The sequence below is a fragment of the Rhinoderma darwinii genome, chromosome 4, assembly GCF_050947455.1.
Source record: "Rhinoderma darwinii isolate aRhiDar2 chromosome 4, aRhiDar2.hap1, whole genome shotgun sequence".
Taxonomy (NCBI): Eukaryota; Metazoa; Chordata; class Amphibia; order Anura; family Rhinodermatidae; genus Rhinoderma; species Rhinoderma darwinii.
The window spans coordinates 387,104,455-387,125,044 of record NC_134690.1 but is presented as its reverse complement, the minus strand read 5'-3'; the positions used below and the strand labels follow the sequence as shown (position 1 = coordinate 387,125,044).

The following is a 20,590-nucleotide window of genomic DNA, read 5'->3' as shown; positions in this document are numbered from 1 at the left end:
CGGTACCTGCGAAACTTCATGACTTGATCAGTTTGTATCTTATTACTTATATCTGGTTGGTGTTTCTTAGCCAGGAAACAAAGTCATGTATTGTAATGCCAGTTACATGCAGCGCTTACAAGAAAAACCTGTCCACAGGGTGCTTGGCTAATCTTGCCTTAACATTTTCCATAAATTATTCAGAGCATGGCTTTTATTTGATGTGGCTACTGAAATCCAACTGCCTACACACTCAGATTAGAGGGCAGCTTGACTGTCACAAAGCCTCACACCACAAAGCCTCGAGAAGTTACTGAGGAATATACAGTACATGTTGTCACTTTTTATAAAGCCAGTCAAACATGTGAAGAGATCAGACGGAAAAAAAAGGCTTTGTTCATGTTTACTATCGATATATGTCAGATATATATTTGGTGTACAGTCACTCTAATTTGTGGCGCGTTAAGGGGTAACTTGCAAAATGTTGTCTATATGTTTAAATCTGTGTATACCACTTTAAGCGTTTCATGTTGCCATGCCATGCCATGCCGTGTACATAATGTATTGTAATGTGTATAATGTGTTTGCTGCGAACCCTGTGTGTGATGGTGATGGAGCGCAGGCGGTCCGTGAACGCGGCTGCGCCGCCAGTCCTTGTCGTCACTGCAGAAGGAGGTGCTAGACGTCAGTGTGGGCAGATGCTACTGATATAATGGCTAACATAGTGGCCCTGTGCGCCAGGACGCTAATTAGGAGGGGCCAAATAGGAAATATATATAAAAGGGAGAGTTTCTGTCATTTAAGGTGTGTGCGGCTACACCGCATGTAGTGCTGTGGGACCCTGTGTTTGTTTAAAGCTTGTAGTAGGACCATGTAGTGTGGGACTCTGAATCTACTGTGGGTGCAGTTGGGTACTGACTTTAGCCACCATGAGGTTGGCAGTAAGCTGTAGGGTGTACCAATGGGAAGCAAAGAGGAGAGGTGCAGAGTGGATCTGAGGAGCCGTCATAAGATTGTTGGCAATCCGCAGCTCATTGCTGGGTCCGTATGGGATGTGAAAAGTAAGCCCCTGGGAGGATAATTGTAACCAGCCCTAATTAGGAGGTGGTTGCCCTGCGGCCTAGTGAGTGTCCTGTGTGAACTGAGGCCTGTATAGGAAGTATCCTGTAAAAAATGGGACTTGGTACTGTGCTAGAAAAAAATAATCGAATGTGACGTTTAGACTAGTGGAGAATAGTAGGACAACGTCAGGCCACAGACGTGCGAAAAGACAAAATAAGTTTGTAAGCCCTCGCCCTGTAACTAGAGAAGTTTAAAATACAACACAGTATTCTGCAAGCATGTTACCGTATTGCTACTACTGTATCCTTATCGCAAGTAAAATTAAGCGATCCTTAAAGAGACAGTACCTGTTTTCTAATAAGGACTTTTGCTGGACTGCGCATACTCTTGTGACCCATGGTGATACTGTAGGACGAGTGGAAGCCAACAGTCACTTAGGGTGTAACCCAACCATGGTGGAACAATTGGCGTACTTCTCTGTCCCCTACCTGGGCAAGGGTCAGCTAGTTACATCATCTGTTCACTATTGTTACACTACCTCAGGAGAACCTATTTCAAGTAAAGTACTGCACTGTTGTAAAAGAAATAAAGCTTACTGTTCAAATGCAATTGCTTCAGCTACTGCCATTATCTCACCTACGTCTCCACCTTTACATGTAACGAGGAGTGCTTGTTACAAACATTTAAAAGGTCACATTTAAGTAACCTATCAAGGAAGTCGGAGATAGCAGAGTGGAGTACCACGTTCAAGACCCTCTTTGCTATAGTAAAGAGCGGCTACAAAGAACGTCTCTCGCTCTGGAGGACCAGTATGTCCATGGATTTCAATGGCAACTGTGTAATGCTTTATTTACCTTATGGTGGCGCTGAAGAGGAATTGAACACTTACTACAAGGTTTCTCCACAGATTAGAGTTGAGCATTGAGGGATCAGCTTATTCTTGGGTGATCCTTCTAAGGTAAAAGGGATTGTTCAAGGTGAACCTTTTAAGGAACACCAAACCTAAGGTCTATTTTACCTCCAGTCAAGCTGAATGCAATCTATTGTTCCCTATTATAAGCCATATCAGAAGGTGTCTGTAGTGTTCTGTAATAGGCTGCTGACAAGAGGTCCAGAAAAATATCTACCTCTATGATCAATACTTTATCTGCTATATCTCCAGTCCTGAGAACCGCCATAAACATTTACATACAGGAGTGTGAATGACAAGACAATAGCTCGTCCTATAATTCTGTACTTTTATGGGATGAATATCTTAGGCTTACTATAGGTGTGCCGTTGGCATCTCGAAAACGTGTTTAATTCCACAATTCCATGTCAGTAAATATCTCATATAGGACATCTGTGGAGTATATCACCATGTGGGCATTTGCTCGACTCAAAACCTCTACACACACTTAATACACTGTTTTAACTTAAAGGAACAACAAACTGAATATTTATTACTTCTTGTTGTCTGCCGAAACTAGGAATTTAAAACGCTCAAAAACTGGAGGGGGTAGAAGAGAATTGCCACTGAAGTTCCAGAGGTGGCCCCAGATCCATGATGAAGAATAGGGGAAAAAAAGTACCGTACCAAAGTGTTATCTATGATAAACTGGAACAAAAGGGTAAAAAAAATACCAAGGTATGTTTTCTACTGAAGCTATTCTTCAGATACTTAACAAGAGCTTCCAACATATACATTCCTGGACCACAATTGACACACAGAGGATCTTGAGGTCCAGTTTACGGGAAAAGTATAAGTAAAGGTTCTATTACACGACCTGACATGGGCTGTGAAAACGAGCGCCGATCAACGAGACAGCTCATTGATCGGCGCTCGTTTGCTCCTTTTACAAGGAGCAATGATTGGTTATGTATAGGGACGAGCAATCGTTTGTCCCCATACATTTCCATCATGTCGGCAGCACATCTCCCTGTTTAATGCTGCATAAACAAGAAGATCAGCCGATGAACGGCGTTTGCTCGTTCATCGGCTGATCGTTGCCCTGTTTACACAGGGCAATGATCGGGAATGAGCTTCAGATGAATGCTCGTTTGCTCGATCATTGGCCCGTGTTAAAGGGTCCTAAGTTATCAGGACCCTTTGATAATGCTTTAAATGTCATATGGCAATGTTAAATGTCATAGTTCACTGATAAATCTGGAATACAAGGAGACCTTGTTGGCACCTGCAACCACTCGCTTCACTATATTGGTATCGGTTCCACCAACGTTACCCAGAAAATCAATTAACAGATAACCGCCACAGACCAAAGTCCTGGGGCCAGCAGAGTACTTAGACCTAAACCGAAAGTTGTAGAAAAAGGAGACAAAATATTGTTTCGTTCTTTTTCTGTATATCATTGAACCAGCCTTTTTTACCATCTCCAAAAAAATAAATAGTCTCAATCTGGGCAATGCTACGTCAAGATAAAGTTTCGAATTGATCTGATCCAAGGTAGACTCAAGTCTTTGTCAACATTACAGTTCAAAAGCATAAATTCTTTTCATGTCCAACTTTCACATCCATAAAAAAAAACCACTTCCCACAGCATCAATAAATCTGCTCATTTGTTTTTACAGAAACATTATTACATTTGAAAAGCGCTTCTAGGTCTTTCATCCTTTCTCTGCCAAGTGCCAATGTGTCCTATTTTACATTACACAATAATTCCATATTAAAGGTGGACATCATTTTCAAAAAGCAGAACACAGCAATATCTTTTTTTAAACAACCGGAATGGTTTTCTCGAAAAAAAAAATCCAGCTCTAGGAGAGAAGATATTATACAACCATTACAACCAATTCTGCAGTCGAAGGCGACTGTTATGTGTTTCGAACAGCTGCTTAAAATACAAATCAGATTGCTAAAGCCCGTGTTGTGTATGCACCATAATCTGACACTGCATTATTCATACATAAATCAATTATAGAAAAATGGATTTGAATGTAGGACGGGGGTATTTGATTACAACAACGCAAAAAAAAAATGTTCTGTGAATCTTGAATACTTAAATACAACACAAAGTATAATCAGATAAAAAAATATATATATATATATACGCAAATAAATGCTCGGTGGCAGGACTGGTGAAAGGTTCATACAAAATTCATAAGAGATGAAGAGACGAATATGAGAAATAAACAGGGTTAACCACATTGTTGTTTACTTAATGAAATACAGAAAATATAAAGTCTATAAACCACCAAATAAAACGAATATCCAATGTCTTGCTCATCAATGTCTGGAACATAAAAATGGTCTCAAAGGGAACCTGTCAGCAAGATCATGCGGGGGGCGTCAAGGGTAAGTGACAGGTGTTGTGATCCTATTAAACTATTTTTACTCTAAAGCGTTGAGTCATTTTTGCGAAAACATAGTTTTAACACTGGATGGCATCCAGTGTTACCTGCCAGGGTCAGGAAGAAGTGTCTGCTGGGTGGCTCCCCTCCGACTCCCCCCCCCCCCCCAAGTCTCTTACTGTATATAAATAGGTAACATAGACCTCATAGAACTGGAACTGTATCACTTAGGGTTGGGCACTTTCTAATAAAATATCTAAAATGCCCTAAGATCCTGTGTTCTGACACAGACAACTATAAATATCAACCATCACTTACCCCAGCACTTCATTTTAGGGCACCCTGCTCCCCCTAAAATGGCAGTAAACAGTGGATGATGAGATTATCTCATCTATAGCTTTCAATATGGCAGCGGGCAGGTGATTTGGCTACATGACCGCCTACCCGGCTGCTTGCTCTTCTGCACTGGTACAAAAAGTTTCTAGAACAACTATTAAAAGTGGCACACAATATGTGCGGAAGAATTCTGGCTCAATTTCAGCCAGAATTGTGGTGCATTTTGAATAGTAAATATGCACCAATGTTTAGTATTTGCAAAGGTCCCCAAGTGTGGGCACACAAGTATGCCTAGTCTGTAGCAAGAATGCCACGACATCATATCTAATTAACTTATTGTTTTTGAGAGTGTAAGTTCAAATTTGGATGTTAAATATCATAGATAAAGACTATGCTCCAGACTGTATTTTTTGCAAAAAATAGGTAGAGGACTTTTTTTTTTATTGCCTTTTGACTGATTTGAGTGGTCCAACTTTAGCACGTAAACTTCTGAATCTAAACCTAAAGATCAGTGTTGTAAAAACATACCTGGAAAAGACCTTAGAGATACTGGTTAATTTTAAGCTAAATATCAGAAGCAGTACTCAGTGTCAAGTAGCAGCCGGTAAAGCAACCAAACATTTAAGTTGTATGAAAATGAAGGCATGTAATGCAAGTATAGTATTGCTGCTATCTAAATCAGTGCCTTCATCTTAAGTTGAACCTCAATAAATAATGGGAAGGGTACTTTACTGCTGAAATTTTTTATTTTTTCCTCTTATTTAAGTTTTAACAGAAATCTATAAAGCTGTCAACTATGCATGAAAAGAAATATACAGATTTTACCAAACATTTATTGCACACCTTGAGACACATAGTCTGAATAGTTTATGTTCAAATCTCCGGAAATTGGTCCTACTTGATAGACTTGATGATGTGTCGTCTTTGGATCTAGTTTATGTTTATAGTGTAGTAACACGTTGCTATTTTTGCGCTTGTTTGAGCTTTCTGTACACAGGGATAATCAACTTATCTTCTCTCAACATTGCGGGTTGTATATTTAATTACATTAGTAGTGTTTTACAGTGCGGCACACACAATGGCAGCCTGTAATGTACTGCTGTAGTGCCTTCGGAGGATGATGAGCACTGATGTTATTTGCTTTTGTCTAATCAGTCACACACAGGTTTTACTCCAGAAATAATTTTGAAATGCAAATGTGATTTCTTTTATTGACAAAGGATGAGCTTAGTGGCTTCTGGAACATGGAATTTATTTACTGAAGGACTGTAATGAGATTTTTTACTTGAGAGTTTCTACAGATCCTTCTATAAATGATTTTAGACTATGTAGATGGTTTATTTATTATGTATTAACCAAACTAAAGCTCATTGATTCATGCTGGGGATTCCACTGCAGGAAAATATTGTAACGCACTCTCAATGTCAATTTCATGCCAAAGCTGAGATTACGGGTACCATTCAGCATAGATTTATGTATCTGCAACCATAGACTCATAGACAAAATGTGGTCACTGAGGACAGCGCACTGCCCATGTGGGTCACTAGAGACTTGAAACTGCTGATAATTGAATAAACCAACAAGACTGGGCAATGCAACATAATAAGCACAGCAGGGACTGGATGGTGCCACCAGATAAAGAACATACTACTGTCTGAGGGAGTGGAGATGCAAGGTTGGCGACAGCACTAAATCAAAACAGGTAGTAGTAGTAGTAGTAGTAGTAGTAGTAGTAGTAGAAAAAACGGGTTGTTTAATCCAACAAAGAACCCGTTTTTCACTACTATCTGTTTGGACTGAGTGCTGTCACCAACCCATGGTCGCAACTCTCTTGAAGTGTGTGGGTAAGTCAGACCAAACCCACCAGGTGATATGCACCAGAAAGACTTTGAATTCAGCTGCTGCTAATACTATGTCAGGGGTGGCCGGTAACCAAGTGATGCCAATTGTACTTAAATTTTTCCAAATTGCAGAGCTCCTGACAGACTGTCCCTACAGTAGGGACACATGCTACTTACACAGTGGTGCCACTCTGCAGATATTCTAAATTGCTATGCCAATAATATAGTAGTGCAGGCAGAATAGTAGAACCAACACAGTAATAACAACAACAACAACAACAACATAAAATGGCCCATAGCATTGTGCCCACCACACAGAATTGTTACTAAAATGTGCTTCCACATAGCAGTAACAATAACATAATCCCATAAAAGTACCCAGAGTAGTAACTTCTAAAGCAATGGCCATATAAATGTATGGCAGTGCAGAGCTAGGGGGCTGCTACTGGGACATTGGGTTTCAGGGGGCGCCAACAAGCCACCTTGCCTTGGTCAGGGAATATAGAAAGCAGGTCCCAGGGCAGTGAACTAAACCTTTACCCTGGGTGAAGGAAAGCATAGCAATAGCTCTGTGTCCCTAACATACAACACTCTTACGTACTTTTATGTAAACTTTTCCTGTACCAATCTGTATAGTCACAGGACTGACCATGGGTTGCGTCACGAGGTTATGTGCGATGGCGCATTTATAATGTCATGACATCGCACATAACGTCATGATGCTACCCAGAATACGTCCTGTAAAGAAGAGCCCTGAGGTAGTTAGGAGAAGGGAACGGGCCCTGCAATACAGGTCCTTCTCAATGAATTAGAATATCATCAAAAAGTTAATTTATTTCAGTAATTCAATTCCAAAAGTGAAACTCCTATATTATATAGATTCATTACACACAGAGTGATCTATTTCCAGCATTTTTTTCTTTTAATGTTGATGATTATGGTAACAGTTAATGAAAACCCAAAATTTAGTCTCTCAGAAAATTAGAATAATGGGTAAAAGTTGAAGATTGTAGCCTCATGGTGTGACACTCTAATCAACTAATCAACAGAAAACACCTGCAAAGGTTTCCTAAGCCTTTAAATGGTCCAACAGTCTGGTTCAGTAGGCTACACAATCATGGGGAAGACTGCGGACTTGACAGTTGTCCAGAAGACAGTCATTGACGCCCTCTACAAGGAGGGGAAGCCACAAAAGGACATTTCTAAAGAAGCGACTGTTCACTTAGTGCTGTATCCAAGCATATTAATGGAAAGTTGAGAGGAAGGAAAAAGTGTGGTTGAAAAAGGTGCACAAGCAACAGGGATGACCGCAGCCTTGAAAGGATTGTCAATAAAATTTCATTCAAGATTCACAAGGAGTGGACTGCCACTGGAGTCAGTATTTCAAGAGCCACCACACACAGACATATCCAGGACATGGGCTACAACTGTTGCATTCCTTGTGTCAAGCCACTCATGACCCAGAGACAACGTCAGAAACGTCTTACCTGGGGTAAGGAGAAAAAGGACAGGTCTCAGTGGTCCAAAGTCCTGTTTTCAGATGAAAGTAAATTTTGCATTTCATTTGGAAATCAAGGTCCCAGGGTCTGGAGGAAGAGTGGAGAGACACTCAATCCAAGTTGCTTGCGGTCCAGTGTGAAGTTTCCACAGTCAGTGAAGGTTTGGGGGGCCATGTCATCTGCTGGTGTTGGTCCACTGTGTTATATCAAGTCCAGAGTCAGCGCGGCGTCTACCAGGACATTTTAGAGCACTTCACGCTTCCCTCTGCTGACAAGCTTTATGGAGATGCTGATTTCATTTTCCAGCAGGACTTGGCACCTGCCCACACTGCCAAAAGTACCAACACCTGGATTAATAACCACAGTATCTCTGCGCTTGATTGGCCAGCAAACTCGCCTGACCTAAACCCCATAGAGAATTTATGGGGTATTGTCAGGAGGATGATGAGAGACACCAGACCCAACAATGCAGACGAGCTGAAGGCCTCTATCAAAGCAACCTGGGCTTCCATAACACCTCAGCAGTGCCACAGGCTGATCGCCTCCATGTGACGCCGCATTGACAACATTTCGGTTTTAAATATGATTTTTGAAATTGGGCTTATATAATATTAAAATTTTCTGAGAGACTAAATTTGGGGGTTTTATTAACTGTTAGCATAATCATCAACATTAAAATAAAAAAATGCTGGAAATAGATCACTCTGTGTGTAATGAATCTGTATAATATATGTGTTTCACTTTTTAAAATAAATTACAGAAATAAATTAACTTTTTGATGATATTCTAATTAATTGAGAAGGACCTGTATAACAGGGCCCGTTCCTTTCTCTAAATTAACTTTGGGCTGCGGCAGTGGACAGTTCCGGCGGGCAGACCCGGGCTCCTTTTTGTTTCTTTTTTTGGCCGGGTCCCTGACAGGAGTACCAGCGCTACTGCCCTGATGGCTACCCAGGGCACAGATGAGCTACTGTATGATCTCATTAATGTCTATGGTGCATTTTATGAGGACAGAAGTATGGTGTTCAGTCTTTTGACCATTTCACTGAATTCTGGTCACTCATCATGGGGTTGGAGAGTCAAGAGCTCAAGGAAAGAGACCATTTTGTGACTGCAGTTCTCACTTTCCTTCTCCCACAGAAAAGTAAAAGGCAACTGAGGTAACAGAGTTGAACTATGACATGCTTGCCAACTCTCTCTTAACGTCAGAGGAACTCCAAGAAAAAAGGGGAGATCTCCCAAAAAATCTCACAGGTGCCACGATCACATCCACCCGTTCCTGCACTCCTCTGACCTCCCAGGAGCCACTGCACACAACGTCCTATTGCTGATCCTAGCATCAGTGTAGGAAAGGGGAGAGGTCAATATCGATACATCTGGTCTGAGGTCTGTATAGGGGATAGTCTGATATGTGGTCAGTATAAGGGGATAGTCTGGTCTAGGGTCTGTATAGGGAATAGTCTGGTCTAGTGTCTGTATAGGGAATAGTCTGGTCTGAAGTCCGTATAAGGGGTTAGTCCGTTCTGGGGTCTGTATAAGGGAATAGTAAAATGGAAAAAAAATTGCAGCTCAGCGGTATGCAGCATCTTCAGTGAACCAGTGCACAGACCTTGCCCTGGCCCAGGCATCTTCCACAACAACAAACAAAAAGTATGATCCAGCACTTCATGAAGAAATCTCAAGACTTTATTATATAAACATAAAAAATCCACCCATCACATAAGGACAAAGGACCTAGTACGCTTACGCATTTCAAACCTCAACAGCGTTCCATGACTAAGAACGCAGTTGGCATTTGAAACGCGTAAGCATACTTGTCCTTTGTCTTTATGTGCTAAGTGGCTTTTAATGTTTATATAATAAAGTCCTGAGATTTCTTCATGAAGTGCTGGATCATACCTTTTTTTTGCTGTAAGGGAACAGTAGTCTAGTCCGGGGTCTGTGAAAGGGGATAGTAGTCTGGTCTTGGGTCTGTTTAGAGGATAGACAAAAAATGGACAGAGGCAGCACTTCCAAAAAGCATCAGCAGTTTATTCACCCACATGTTTGAAAAAAGTCCTGCTGGACTGAAACGTTGCACGGGTTAATAAACTGCTGATGCTTTTTGGAAGTGCTGCCTCTGTCCATTTTTAGTCTGCCTGATATTGAGGATCGTGGACCAGGTCCAATTGAGGCGTGCACCAAGCTGCAGTCCAGTGCTGTGGAAACGATTTGTTTTTTGGTGTTTAGAGGATAGTCTGGTCTGAGGTCTGTATAAGGGATAGTCTGGTATGGGATCTAAATAAGGGGATAGTCTGGTCTGGGTTCTTTATACGGGGATAGTTTGGTGTGGGGTCTAAATAGGGATAGTCGGCTCTGGGGTCCGTATAGGGAATAGCAGTCTGGTCTGGGCTCTGTATAAGGGCATAGTAGTCTGGTCAGGGGTCCATATAGAAGACAGTTTGGTCTGGGGTCTGTAAAGGTGGAAGTCTGATATGGGGTCTGTATAAGGGGATAGTAGTCTAGTCTGGGGTCTGTGTTAAGGGTATTTTCTGGTCTCAGTTCTGTATTTAGGGGGAGTCTGGTCTGGGCTAATTATTTAGGGGAGTCTGGTCTGGGATCTTTAGTTAGGGGGAGTCTGGTCTGAAATCTTTATTTAGGGGGAGTCTTGACTACTGTCTTCCTTTAGAGGGTCTGGGGTCCGTATTTATTTAGGGGGACTGGGATCTGTATTTGTTTAGGGGCTCTAATGTCTATAATAGAATAAAAGCAGAAGTTGCCCATCGAAGCAATCGGATTTCATAGCCCTAGAAAAGTAAAGCTGCGATCTTATGGGTCGCTGTAGGCAAGTGCCTAATGTTTTTTTCTGCACTTTTTCTTATAAATAAGGCAATACAAGGCACATTTATAATGTTGAACCGTATATCAGTCTGAAAACACAGGATAGCATGCAGTGTAAATGGGTGTGACTTGCAAAAATAGGCGTGGTCTGCAAAAAAGGAACGTGACTTACCTAAAAAAAAAATGTGCTCGCTGCAGTACCGCAATCTTCCTGAAGGTCATTTCCAAAAGTTGGCAAGTATGAACTATGATCAATTCATTAAATTCTTCAGAATTGTGCCTGGGAATTCAACCTCTAAGACTACCCTTTGAGAACCTAAGTGCTTCAAACGGGATGGCTACAAATCAATCTGAAGTGTTAAGAAGCGTAATGGGATTGAGATAATAACTTATAATGCACTTCACCGATCACTTTCATCGACAAAGGAATTCACTGTAGAATTGCTCTGGTCTGATAAAGGTTATTCATTTTTATTTTCCCTTTACTGTTGTGTCTGAGCTTGTCATTGATGAAGAGTGACACATTTTCTTGGTTGGAAATCTCGAACTTCCAAATTGCTTATGTGACCTGCATAGAAGGAGGTCGAGCTGCATAATACAGGGGAGTGAAATAAAACGTGGAGGGGGATGCCATGAAATCACCACCTCCCACAAGACTAATGGGATACTTAACCTAAAGTACTGTACAAACCTTACAAACATGGGGCTTAGAAATAGAGCTGCTGATCATACGTACAAGAATATGTAAACGTTTCTGTAAATTCTCCTAACTGGAGATATGCGAGATTAAGTAGTGATCTTTGGGACAGACATATTTCTGGACTCGCTGTCAGTAAACCATAAGAAATTTACGACCCGACGTGGGCCATGTAAACGAGTGACGATCAACGAGTTGATTGGCGCTCGTTTGCTCCTTTCACACGGAGCAATGATTAATTATGTATAGGGACGAGCGCTCGTTACTCTGGTCGCTCGTCTCCAAACATTTTCATCATGTCAGCAGGGAGATGTGCAGCCAACAACAATGATTATTAATGCTGCATAAAAGACTAAATCAGCCGATGAATGAGGGTTTGCTCGTTCATCGGCTGATCGTTGCCCTATTTACACAGGGCAATGATCGGGAACGAGCGTTCATATATCATTTGCCTGATCATTGGTCCGTGTAATAGGGCTTTAAGCCTCTCTGTGTATTGTCTCTTTACTCCAGTAGTCAAATATGTTGGTCTAAAGGATGTTTCATACTTGATCATGCACAAGAAAGAAAGCGAAGCTATGAATTTAAATATATCCTGGAGCTGACCGACTAGAAGAAAAACGGTATTTAAGATAATGCTGGGACTTCCTGCTGGGAGAGTAGCAGAGAGCTGCCTCATTCACAGTCTGAAAGTAATAAACTAACCTGTCTGAGCTCCAGCGACATGTCCTTCTTCCAGCCATCACCTCACTAAATTTAGCAGTAGGGATGGGCAAAGATGGCAGGGTGGTGCATGCACAATGCACACAGCTGTGCAGCCAATCAAAACCTAAGACACACTATTTAAGGGAGATTTTCACTGGCCTCTGTGCCAGTTATAGTGGATTATTCCCTGTTTTGGCTTTTGAGTTAATTTTGTGTTCTATGACCGTAATGACCTGACCTGTTTTGACCCTAGTTTGCCTAACTACATTTTTTACTATTCTACAGTACCCATCCTGCCTAACCTCAGTGGCTTGACCGTGACTTGTCTGACTATACTTCTCATTGCTCCACAATATCACATCTCAGATCTGCCTGAGTTTCATTACTGACCTTGGCTATTTTGTCTACATCTCCTTACCCCAGTTACCCCAGTTCATCTTCATCAACCTTCCCGGCACAGACTTTCACATGTCATTGCTTCCAGCAACCCTACCTTCCAACTATTCCATTGTATTTCGATTCCATCTACACTATCCAGGGAATAAAATACCAGACTAGTTTAAGACCCGAAAGTCCTGGGGCCAGTCGAGTACCTCAAACCAAACTGCAGACACAGAAAATAGAAGTCCTATAGGTGAATTGTGGCATCCAGATTTGTTCTTTCTATGAGTATCCCAGGAACCAGAATATTGCACTGAATGATATTGCATGGGACTGAGTAGTTCCCATATACATTACATGCATAGGTCTTTTTTTTCCTCTTTCGTTGCCTTTTGTTTTTTTAAAATGTCTTCCTGTGAAAGTTAAAATGATTGTTAACCCAACTGATGTCAGCTATACATGCTTAATGGCAAATCAATTTTCCAGTTCCATTTTTTATTTTTCAAAAACTTACCAACTGGCCTTTTCTGTGTATTACTTACCGAGAGACTGTATGCCGGCTCTAATACTACTGGGACTGATAGCTTTCCTTGGAGATTCAGCTTTGTCAGGTAAAATACTTTTTCCCCAACAATCCTTTCTTTTTTCATTCGACGTACAAGATAAAGTCTGAATCGCACAGCGTAATTTGCAATCATTTCTGATTCTATATGATTAAACTTGAAGGTCTCTGTGAACATCGGGCAAGGTCCCTTCTGGATGGCAGTTTTGGCTCTCTGTTTTTTCATAGGTAACAAAACAAGATGGACCTGCCAGGAATTACTATTCCCAGTCCTGTTGTGTGTGGGGAGGTCGGTGACAGCTGTCACTGTGACAAGAAGTTTCTGCTCTTGTGAATCATAGTCAAAAGTTACATCCAGTGTGCCATATTTAGCTACTGGCTCCGGATCAAAAGACTTAGGAAGCTGTGAAGATGATCCTCTGGCTGACAAATCCTACAAAAAAAAATAGAAGTATGCATGTATTTATTGCATTTGCTTTTAGATCTTTTCGAAAATAAAAATATCATTTCTATGTCTGTGAATGTCAATTTTTTGGAAAAGTTAAATATTATAGCTAAAAAGAACCAAAAACATTACAATTAACAAGATAACAATAACCAGATAACAAGACCTGAAAATAAACCTTCTAGAAATTCATAGAATATATTATAGCTTCTTCCCTGAGCTAAGAACTTGTCAAAATTGACTATTAAGTATAGCCCGAATTAGTGTTATAGCCTCAGGACATTTTATATCGCTTGGGAATTTGCAGCAGAGACATAGATTGGCACTCAGCAGAACCTCGTACATTTAAGTCAATGGAAAAATTATTAATTAAATGTCTGGGTGTGAAGGAATGCACCAGGTGCTGTTTTACAGCGTGTAAACTTGTAGGGTTAGGATAACATTGTTAGTGCAAATTGAAGGTTTTGCACCTTCGATAGGATCTGAGAGATGTTGGATGGTGGGAACCGGGAGAAACTGTAAATGATTCCCCTTAACGTGGCATTAAAAGTATGTAATAAAAATATACATTAAAAATCAATAGATACATATTGGTTGCACTAACTGGTCTATTAGTTATAAAAGTCCAGCTGCTTAAGGACATCTATAAATGTCTATTAAGTGTTAAACTTGTTATGCTCACTCATTATACGGCCCCAGAACCAGACTGTGGGGACATGAGGGATGACCTTTACCCCCACAACATTATCTGTCACAGTTCACCCATAACAATGTAAGCCACTCACAAATGACATCCATTCATAAAATAAGCAACATCATGTTGCGTATAATAGTGACGGTCGCAGTGCTCCTATAACAATGGCAGCCACAATGACTCCATAGCAGTGACTGCCACAGTGCTCCTATAACAGTGACTCCAAATTACCCCATAACAGTCACATCTACTTTGTTCTAAAAAAAAGTGACTTCTGCAGTTCCCCGTGGCAGTGGCAGCCACAATGACTTCAAAACTGTGACTGTCATAGTATCCCATATAACAGTAACAGTCATAATTACCCCATACCAGTGATTACCATACTCTCTAGGTCTAACTCTGTTTTCTCTGAGATAGTAGATGGAGACTAACCGCTATCATATTTTATATACACTGCAGACATAGTAGAGGAAAATCCCACTCTCCTATCTCTATCGATCTGTCACACACTCATATATATATATATATATATATATATATATACACACATATTGAAGCTGCAGTAGCATGGAGGACATTATATAGCAGTAATGAGCAGTGTAGCGGAGAGTCCAGCCCTGGGGTGAGATATAACGCCTAGTAGAAGCAGTTGCAGGATTGAGGGCATCATATAACAATACTGAGCAGTGTAGCTGTAAACTAACTAAAAGCAGAAGTAGTGTCTCTGTGTGTCTCTCTCTCTCTCTTTCTCTTTTTCTCTGCTCCCTTCTCCCCCTCCCCTCTCTATAGACTTCTATGGGCAGCTGTAATCTAATCCTTCAGTGAGCTGATAGCTCATCTTGTCTTGGTTTGAACAATAAATTCAGAGTAAATGAACAACATTGTACCAGTAAACTGATCAGTAGGCTGACAATCAATGCCAGAAGTAAAGGATACACGTAGGAGTCTACCTTCTGGCATTGATTGTCAGCCCAATGGTCAGTTTGCAACTTTTAATACCAGAAAACTGGTGTAAATCATTTAATAAACGCCCACTCATATCTATGCAGGTCATTTACAGCTCTGTATCAGAACAAAACAGAGGTTTGACCGCTGTAAAGATATAGTCAAATATTAATTGTACCAAAATGTTGAAATCAGTGAATATTGTGCCCCCTGCATCACAGACTGGGCAGATGCACAGCGGCACCTTGAATACACCAAATATCCAGTGTCTTATGGGGATGCCAGTTCCTCTATTGAGAGGAAAATGGTTCAGAAAAATTGGGTTTATTTGTCTGAATCTATTGTCCCCCACCACCACTAGCAAATATAATGCCACGTGTCTGACCTGCTCAACTACATTCACCCCCTCTCTCTGTAAACCCCTTAGATGCCGCAGTTGCTATTGACCACTGCATCTAAGGGGTTAAACGGTTGCGATCAGAATTAATTGGGATTGCAGCTGCTAGAGCAGGAGCCAGATCTTATCAGACAGCAGAGCACCCGCTCCTTATGCCGGGCTTATACCAATGCGCCGTAAAAAAGCTTATGTATCCGAACAAGGCCTCTTAGTGACCGCTGTGAAAAGGCGTATTGGAGGTCATTAAGGGCTTAAATTCATAAGATTTCTTTGCTAGAAGTTTTATGGATTATCTCCTGTACAGAGGGTGCCCTGATTGCCGGTAGACGTTCACATTTCAATCATTATTTTAATAACATCAGAGATTAATTTTGCTTCTAATCTGGTCAATATTTACAGACTGTTCTAAAGGAATCATAAATGAGCGCAATTTGTGCATGGAAACACCTTTTGACATTTACCAAGTGGAGCTCGGGGAACAATTACACATAAAACCGTTGATTAAAACATATTCAAACCTTCAGACTGGTTGACCCCAAAAATTGAGACAGCAATAATTATTTCGCTCACATTCAACATTTTTATTATTATTCTACTCTGGTATCTCTTCCGAGGCCAATAGTAGTAATGTTTGGTGTAATAACAGATCTGCTTTATTAATGCTCTTAGAAGGTTAATTCACCAACTTCCCACTCTGTAGGATATTAAAGGGGTTGTGTGGTATAGAAAACTTATGTTCAAATACCCTATTAGGGAGCAATAAGGTAATATATGAAGGTCCGTCATTCAGGACTGTCATTTTATAGCCAGAGTGGAGAGAAGCTACAAAGAGTGTGTGTCTCTCTCTCTTTCTCTCACTCTCTCTCTGGAGGACCCGACATATAATAATTTCAATGGGAACTGTGTAATGCTTCATTTTCCCTGTGGTGGCGCTGCAGGGGAATTGAACGCTTGCTGCTTGGTTCTCACACAGGTACGGGGATGCGAGCGGCGGGACACATTGTGATCAGCTGATTGACCAGGATTTTTGAAAGCGGCCATCCCCATAAGGAGCAATTCCAGAAGACCCTAAAGAAAACAGCCACAGATGTAGCATTGCATACTGATGTTAATCACAGGTTTTATTAAAAATGATATTAATCTTTACCGTGTAATTTACTTTTTTCTTTTGTCTTCCCACAATTCCTTGCACTGTAGCATTATTCTAATTGGCCACCTATAGAATTGTTCTTTCTGTGCTTTCTGGTTCATGAACTACAGAAGACTTGCACAGGCAGAACAGAATGACAGAGGGAGCAAGGGGAATGTAAATCTGTATAAGAATACAGATCTACAAACCATTCAGGGTCTGTGCAATGCTGGGTGACAACATCTTTGGGCACTATAATGGTTGCTATTAGTGATTGTCACCTGGCATATATTCCCAGTGTAGGAGACTAAGATAGCTCAGCAAATGCTGAATGCTGTAATGGCCCCAATTACATCTGAGGGCAAAAGATACAATATAGTTAATACTAATAGTCAAACAAACACTAACTTGCGGCCCCAGTGGGTCACTGTGAGGTGGACAATGATGCAACCCTTAGATCTACAAACCACGACAGTGATCTTCTTAGGGGATCATCCTTGGGGGAGATAACTGCCAAAGTACAATAAGGGTATGTTCACACGGCCTATTTACGGACGTAATTCGGGCGTTTTTGCCCCGATTTATGCCCGAAAATAGCGCCTCAATAGCGCTGACAAACATCTGCCCATTGAAAGCAATGGGCAGACGTTTGTCTGTTCACACGAGGCGTATATTTACGCGCCGCTGTCAAATGACGGCGCGTAAATAGACGCCCGCGTCAAAGAAGTGACCTGTCACTTCTTTGGCCGTAATTGGAGCCGTTCTTCATTCACTCCAATGAATAGCAGCGCCAATTACGGCCGTAATTGACGCGGCGTTCAAGCGCCTGCACATGCCGGTACGGCTGAAATTACGGGGATGTTTTCAGGCTGAAACATCCCCGTAATTTCAGCCGTTACGGACGCCCTCGTGTGAACATACCCTAAATGTGAAAAAAAATTTCTACTTTTTACAAGTATCGGTGAATTGAAGTTTGGGGAGCAGTGTAGCTCTGAATCTAGCACTGGGGTGAGATAAAAACACTTACTAGAAGCTGTTGCATGTCTGTGTGTGTCTCCCACTCTGCTTTTGCTCCCTCCTCCTGCTCCTCCCACCCCTCTCCATAGAGACTATGGACAATGACTGTGTGTCTCTCTACCTCTCTGCTCCCCTCTCCATAGACTTCTATGGGCAGGCAGTGTAGAGTCCGTCGCCCCCCCCCCCCCCACACTTCCTGCAGTCAGTCTCCTCTGCTCTCTAACTAAAGACAAATTTTGCTTGACAACAGGGGAGGACATAAAATTACAGGAAGGGAGACACCTAGTGGCAGTAACTTCGCACAAAATTTTCATGGCTAAAACAATTACATTTTAACAGTAAGTAAATTATAATGTTGATCTATTTCAGGTATACTATTATATTAGATGTTTGAAAAGTTAGTATCCATTTAACCTCAACCAATAGAGTTTTATCAGCCACAAAAAGCACATATAGAGGTAAGGGGGCGCCATAGCAAAGTTTAAAAGAGGGCTTATTTCAGGAGCCCTGTGACAGGAGGACTTGGTTATTTTTTGCCACACATCACTCTTTCCATAAAACTTAAGTTAATTCATCAGCCAACCCCTCTATCCATGAGTTCCATAGTCGCTGCATAGGTTACCTATATGGTACATACGCCTTTGCTAGGCACCTTATAAGCAAAATAAAATCACCTGGAAAGCCTGATAGACAACAATATTATCTATGCACCATATGATATGATTTGCATGAATGTTGAATGTCTGAATCTTTGAAGTTTAGTTGCATAAGTCTACAATGATCAAGTTACTCTGGTCGCTGTCTACATATCTGTAATAATAGCCTTATAATGTTCAATACTGCTTATTAGAGGGGTCGTCTGGGCTGTTCTCTTTTCTAGGGCACTGCCGCTGTTACTAAAAACCATAAGCTCCTATAGGCAGTAAACAGCAAAATGCAATGTATAAAACTAGACAGAAGAAGCTTACTTGTGAGAAAGTAATAACATATCAAGGCATGCATTAAGCTGCTACTACCACCCAATGTATTACATACCTCTGGGCTCAAAACGGCAGTGCTATCGCTGGGAACGTCTTCTTCATACACTTTGTTCTGGAAGCTCTCTATTTCATGTCCCATACTCCCCTCACTGGGGCATTTATTATAGGAGTATCTGGGACTATTGCTACAACGGGACAGTTCACATTTACTATCCCCAATTTCCGAGGGAGTACAGGAAAGGCGAGGAGATCCAGAGTCATCCTGGTAGGGTGGTGGCTGCAGCTCATCAAGTGGCGGTGTCCTCCTCATTCTTTGGATGCTGTTGGCTGTAAATAAGCAGATCTATTAGTTTTGTAATACCTGATAATTACCCGGTTTGTTATAGCCAATATATTCCCATTATACGATCATTAGAAACCCTCCGACAGGGAAAGGGAGACAATGCCGCACACCTCTGTATAAATAATTACCTGATATTCTAGTTGCCAACAGTTTAGATTTTCAATGGACTGTTCAGTGAACGAGTCTATAGAGGCGGGGTAGAGGATAATTAAAATAGGCATTTCTGTATTGTTGTGTGGGGGGGTCTCGTGGAATTGATTAGGGGCTTAAATGTCTAAAGATTTGGGATTCAAATGTTGGTAAAGTATGTAATCCACTCTCTAGTCATGGGGACTGGTGCCCATCTTGCCATGTAAATTGTAGAGTACAGAAGTAATTGTGGTGCAAATCAATACTGTATCTGATGTTGTACTGGTAGCCATATCACCCAGCTTAAAAAAATACCAGATATAGCCATAATTGACAACTTTTGTAAATGGAGATCAGGGAGACGTAAATGATGCACTTTTTTGGAGACCATGGGTCTTTTTACTGATCACATTCCTTTACGAAGGACTACTATCCCCTTATACAGATGCAAGACCAGACTATACCCTATGCAGACCACAGATCAGACTACCATCCCCTATACAGACCACAGACCAGACTATCCCCTTATACAGATCCAAGACCAGACTATACCCTATGCAGACCACAGATCAGACTACCATCCCCTATACAGACCACAGACCAGACTATCCCCTTATACAGACCCCAGACCAGACTATCCCCTATACAGACCCTAGGCCAGACTATCCCCTTATACAGACCCCAGACAAGACTATCCCCTATACAAAACCCAGACCAGACTACTATCCCCTATACATACAACAGACCAGACTATCCCCTATAAAAACCCTAGACCAGACCATCCCCTATACAGACTGCAGACCAGACTACTGTCTCCTATACAAACCCCAGACTAGACTATCCCCTATACAGACTCCAGACCATACATCCCCTTACACAGACCCCCAGACGAGACTACTATCCCCTATACAGACCCCAGACAAGATCATTCCCTTATACATACCCCAGTCCAGACTCTCACCTATACAGTCCCCAGACGAGACTACTATCCCCTATACATACTGTAGACCACACTACTATTCCCTATACAGACCCCAAACGAGACTACTATGCCCTATACATACCCCAAACCAGACTACTATGCCATATACAGACCCCAGACCAGATTATTCTCTCCCTATACAAACCACACTATCTTCTATTCATGACCCAGACCAGACTAATAACTTATACAGACCCAAAACTAGATTATTCCCTTATACAGACCCCAGACCGGACTCTCCTCTATACAGACCTCAGACCAGACTTCTTTCCTCGATACAGACCACAGACGAGACTATCCCCTATACAGACCCCAGACCAGACTTCTATCCTTTTTACAAACCCGAGACCAGACATACT

The 20,590-nt window shown here is 41.5% G+C and overlaps 1 protein-coding gene across 3 annotated transcripts in view; it reads right to left on the bottom strand.

The window, feature by feature from the left end:
* The window catches only part of SYT14 (synaptotagmin 14), a 167,352-nt gene that overhangs the window by 20,376 nt on the left and 126,386 nt on the right, over positions 1-20,590 (bottom strand). For all 3 annotated transcript variants that reach the window (XM_075863273.1, XM_075863271.1, XM_075863272.1), the window contains 2 exons: positions 18,833-19,104; positions 13,151-13,603 (listed from right to left, as the gene is read on the bottom strand). In XM_075863273.1, coding sequence (XP_075719388.1) covers positions 13,151-13,603; positions 18,833-19,104 — 725 coding nt within the window. The remainder of the gene's footprint in view (positions 1-13,150; positions 13,604-18,832; positions 19,105-20,590) is intronic.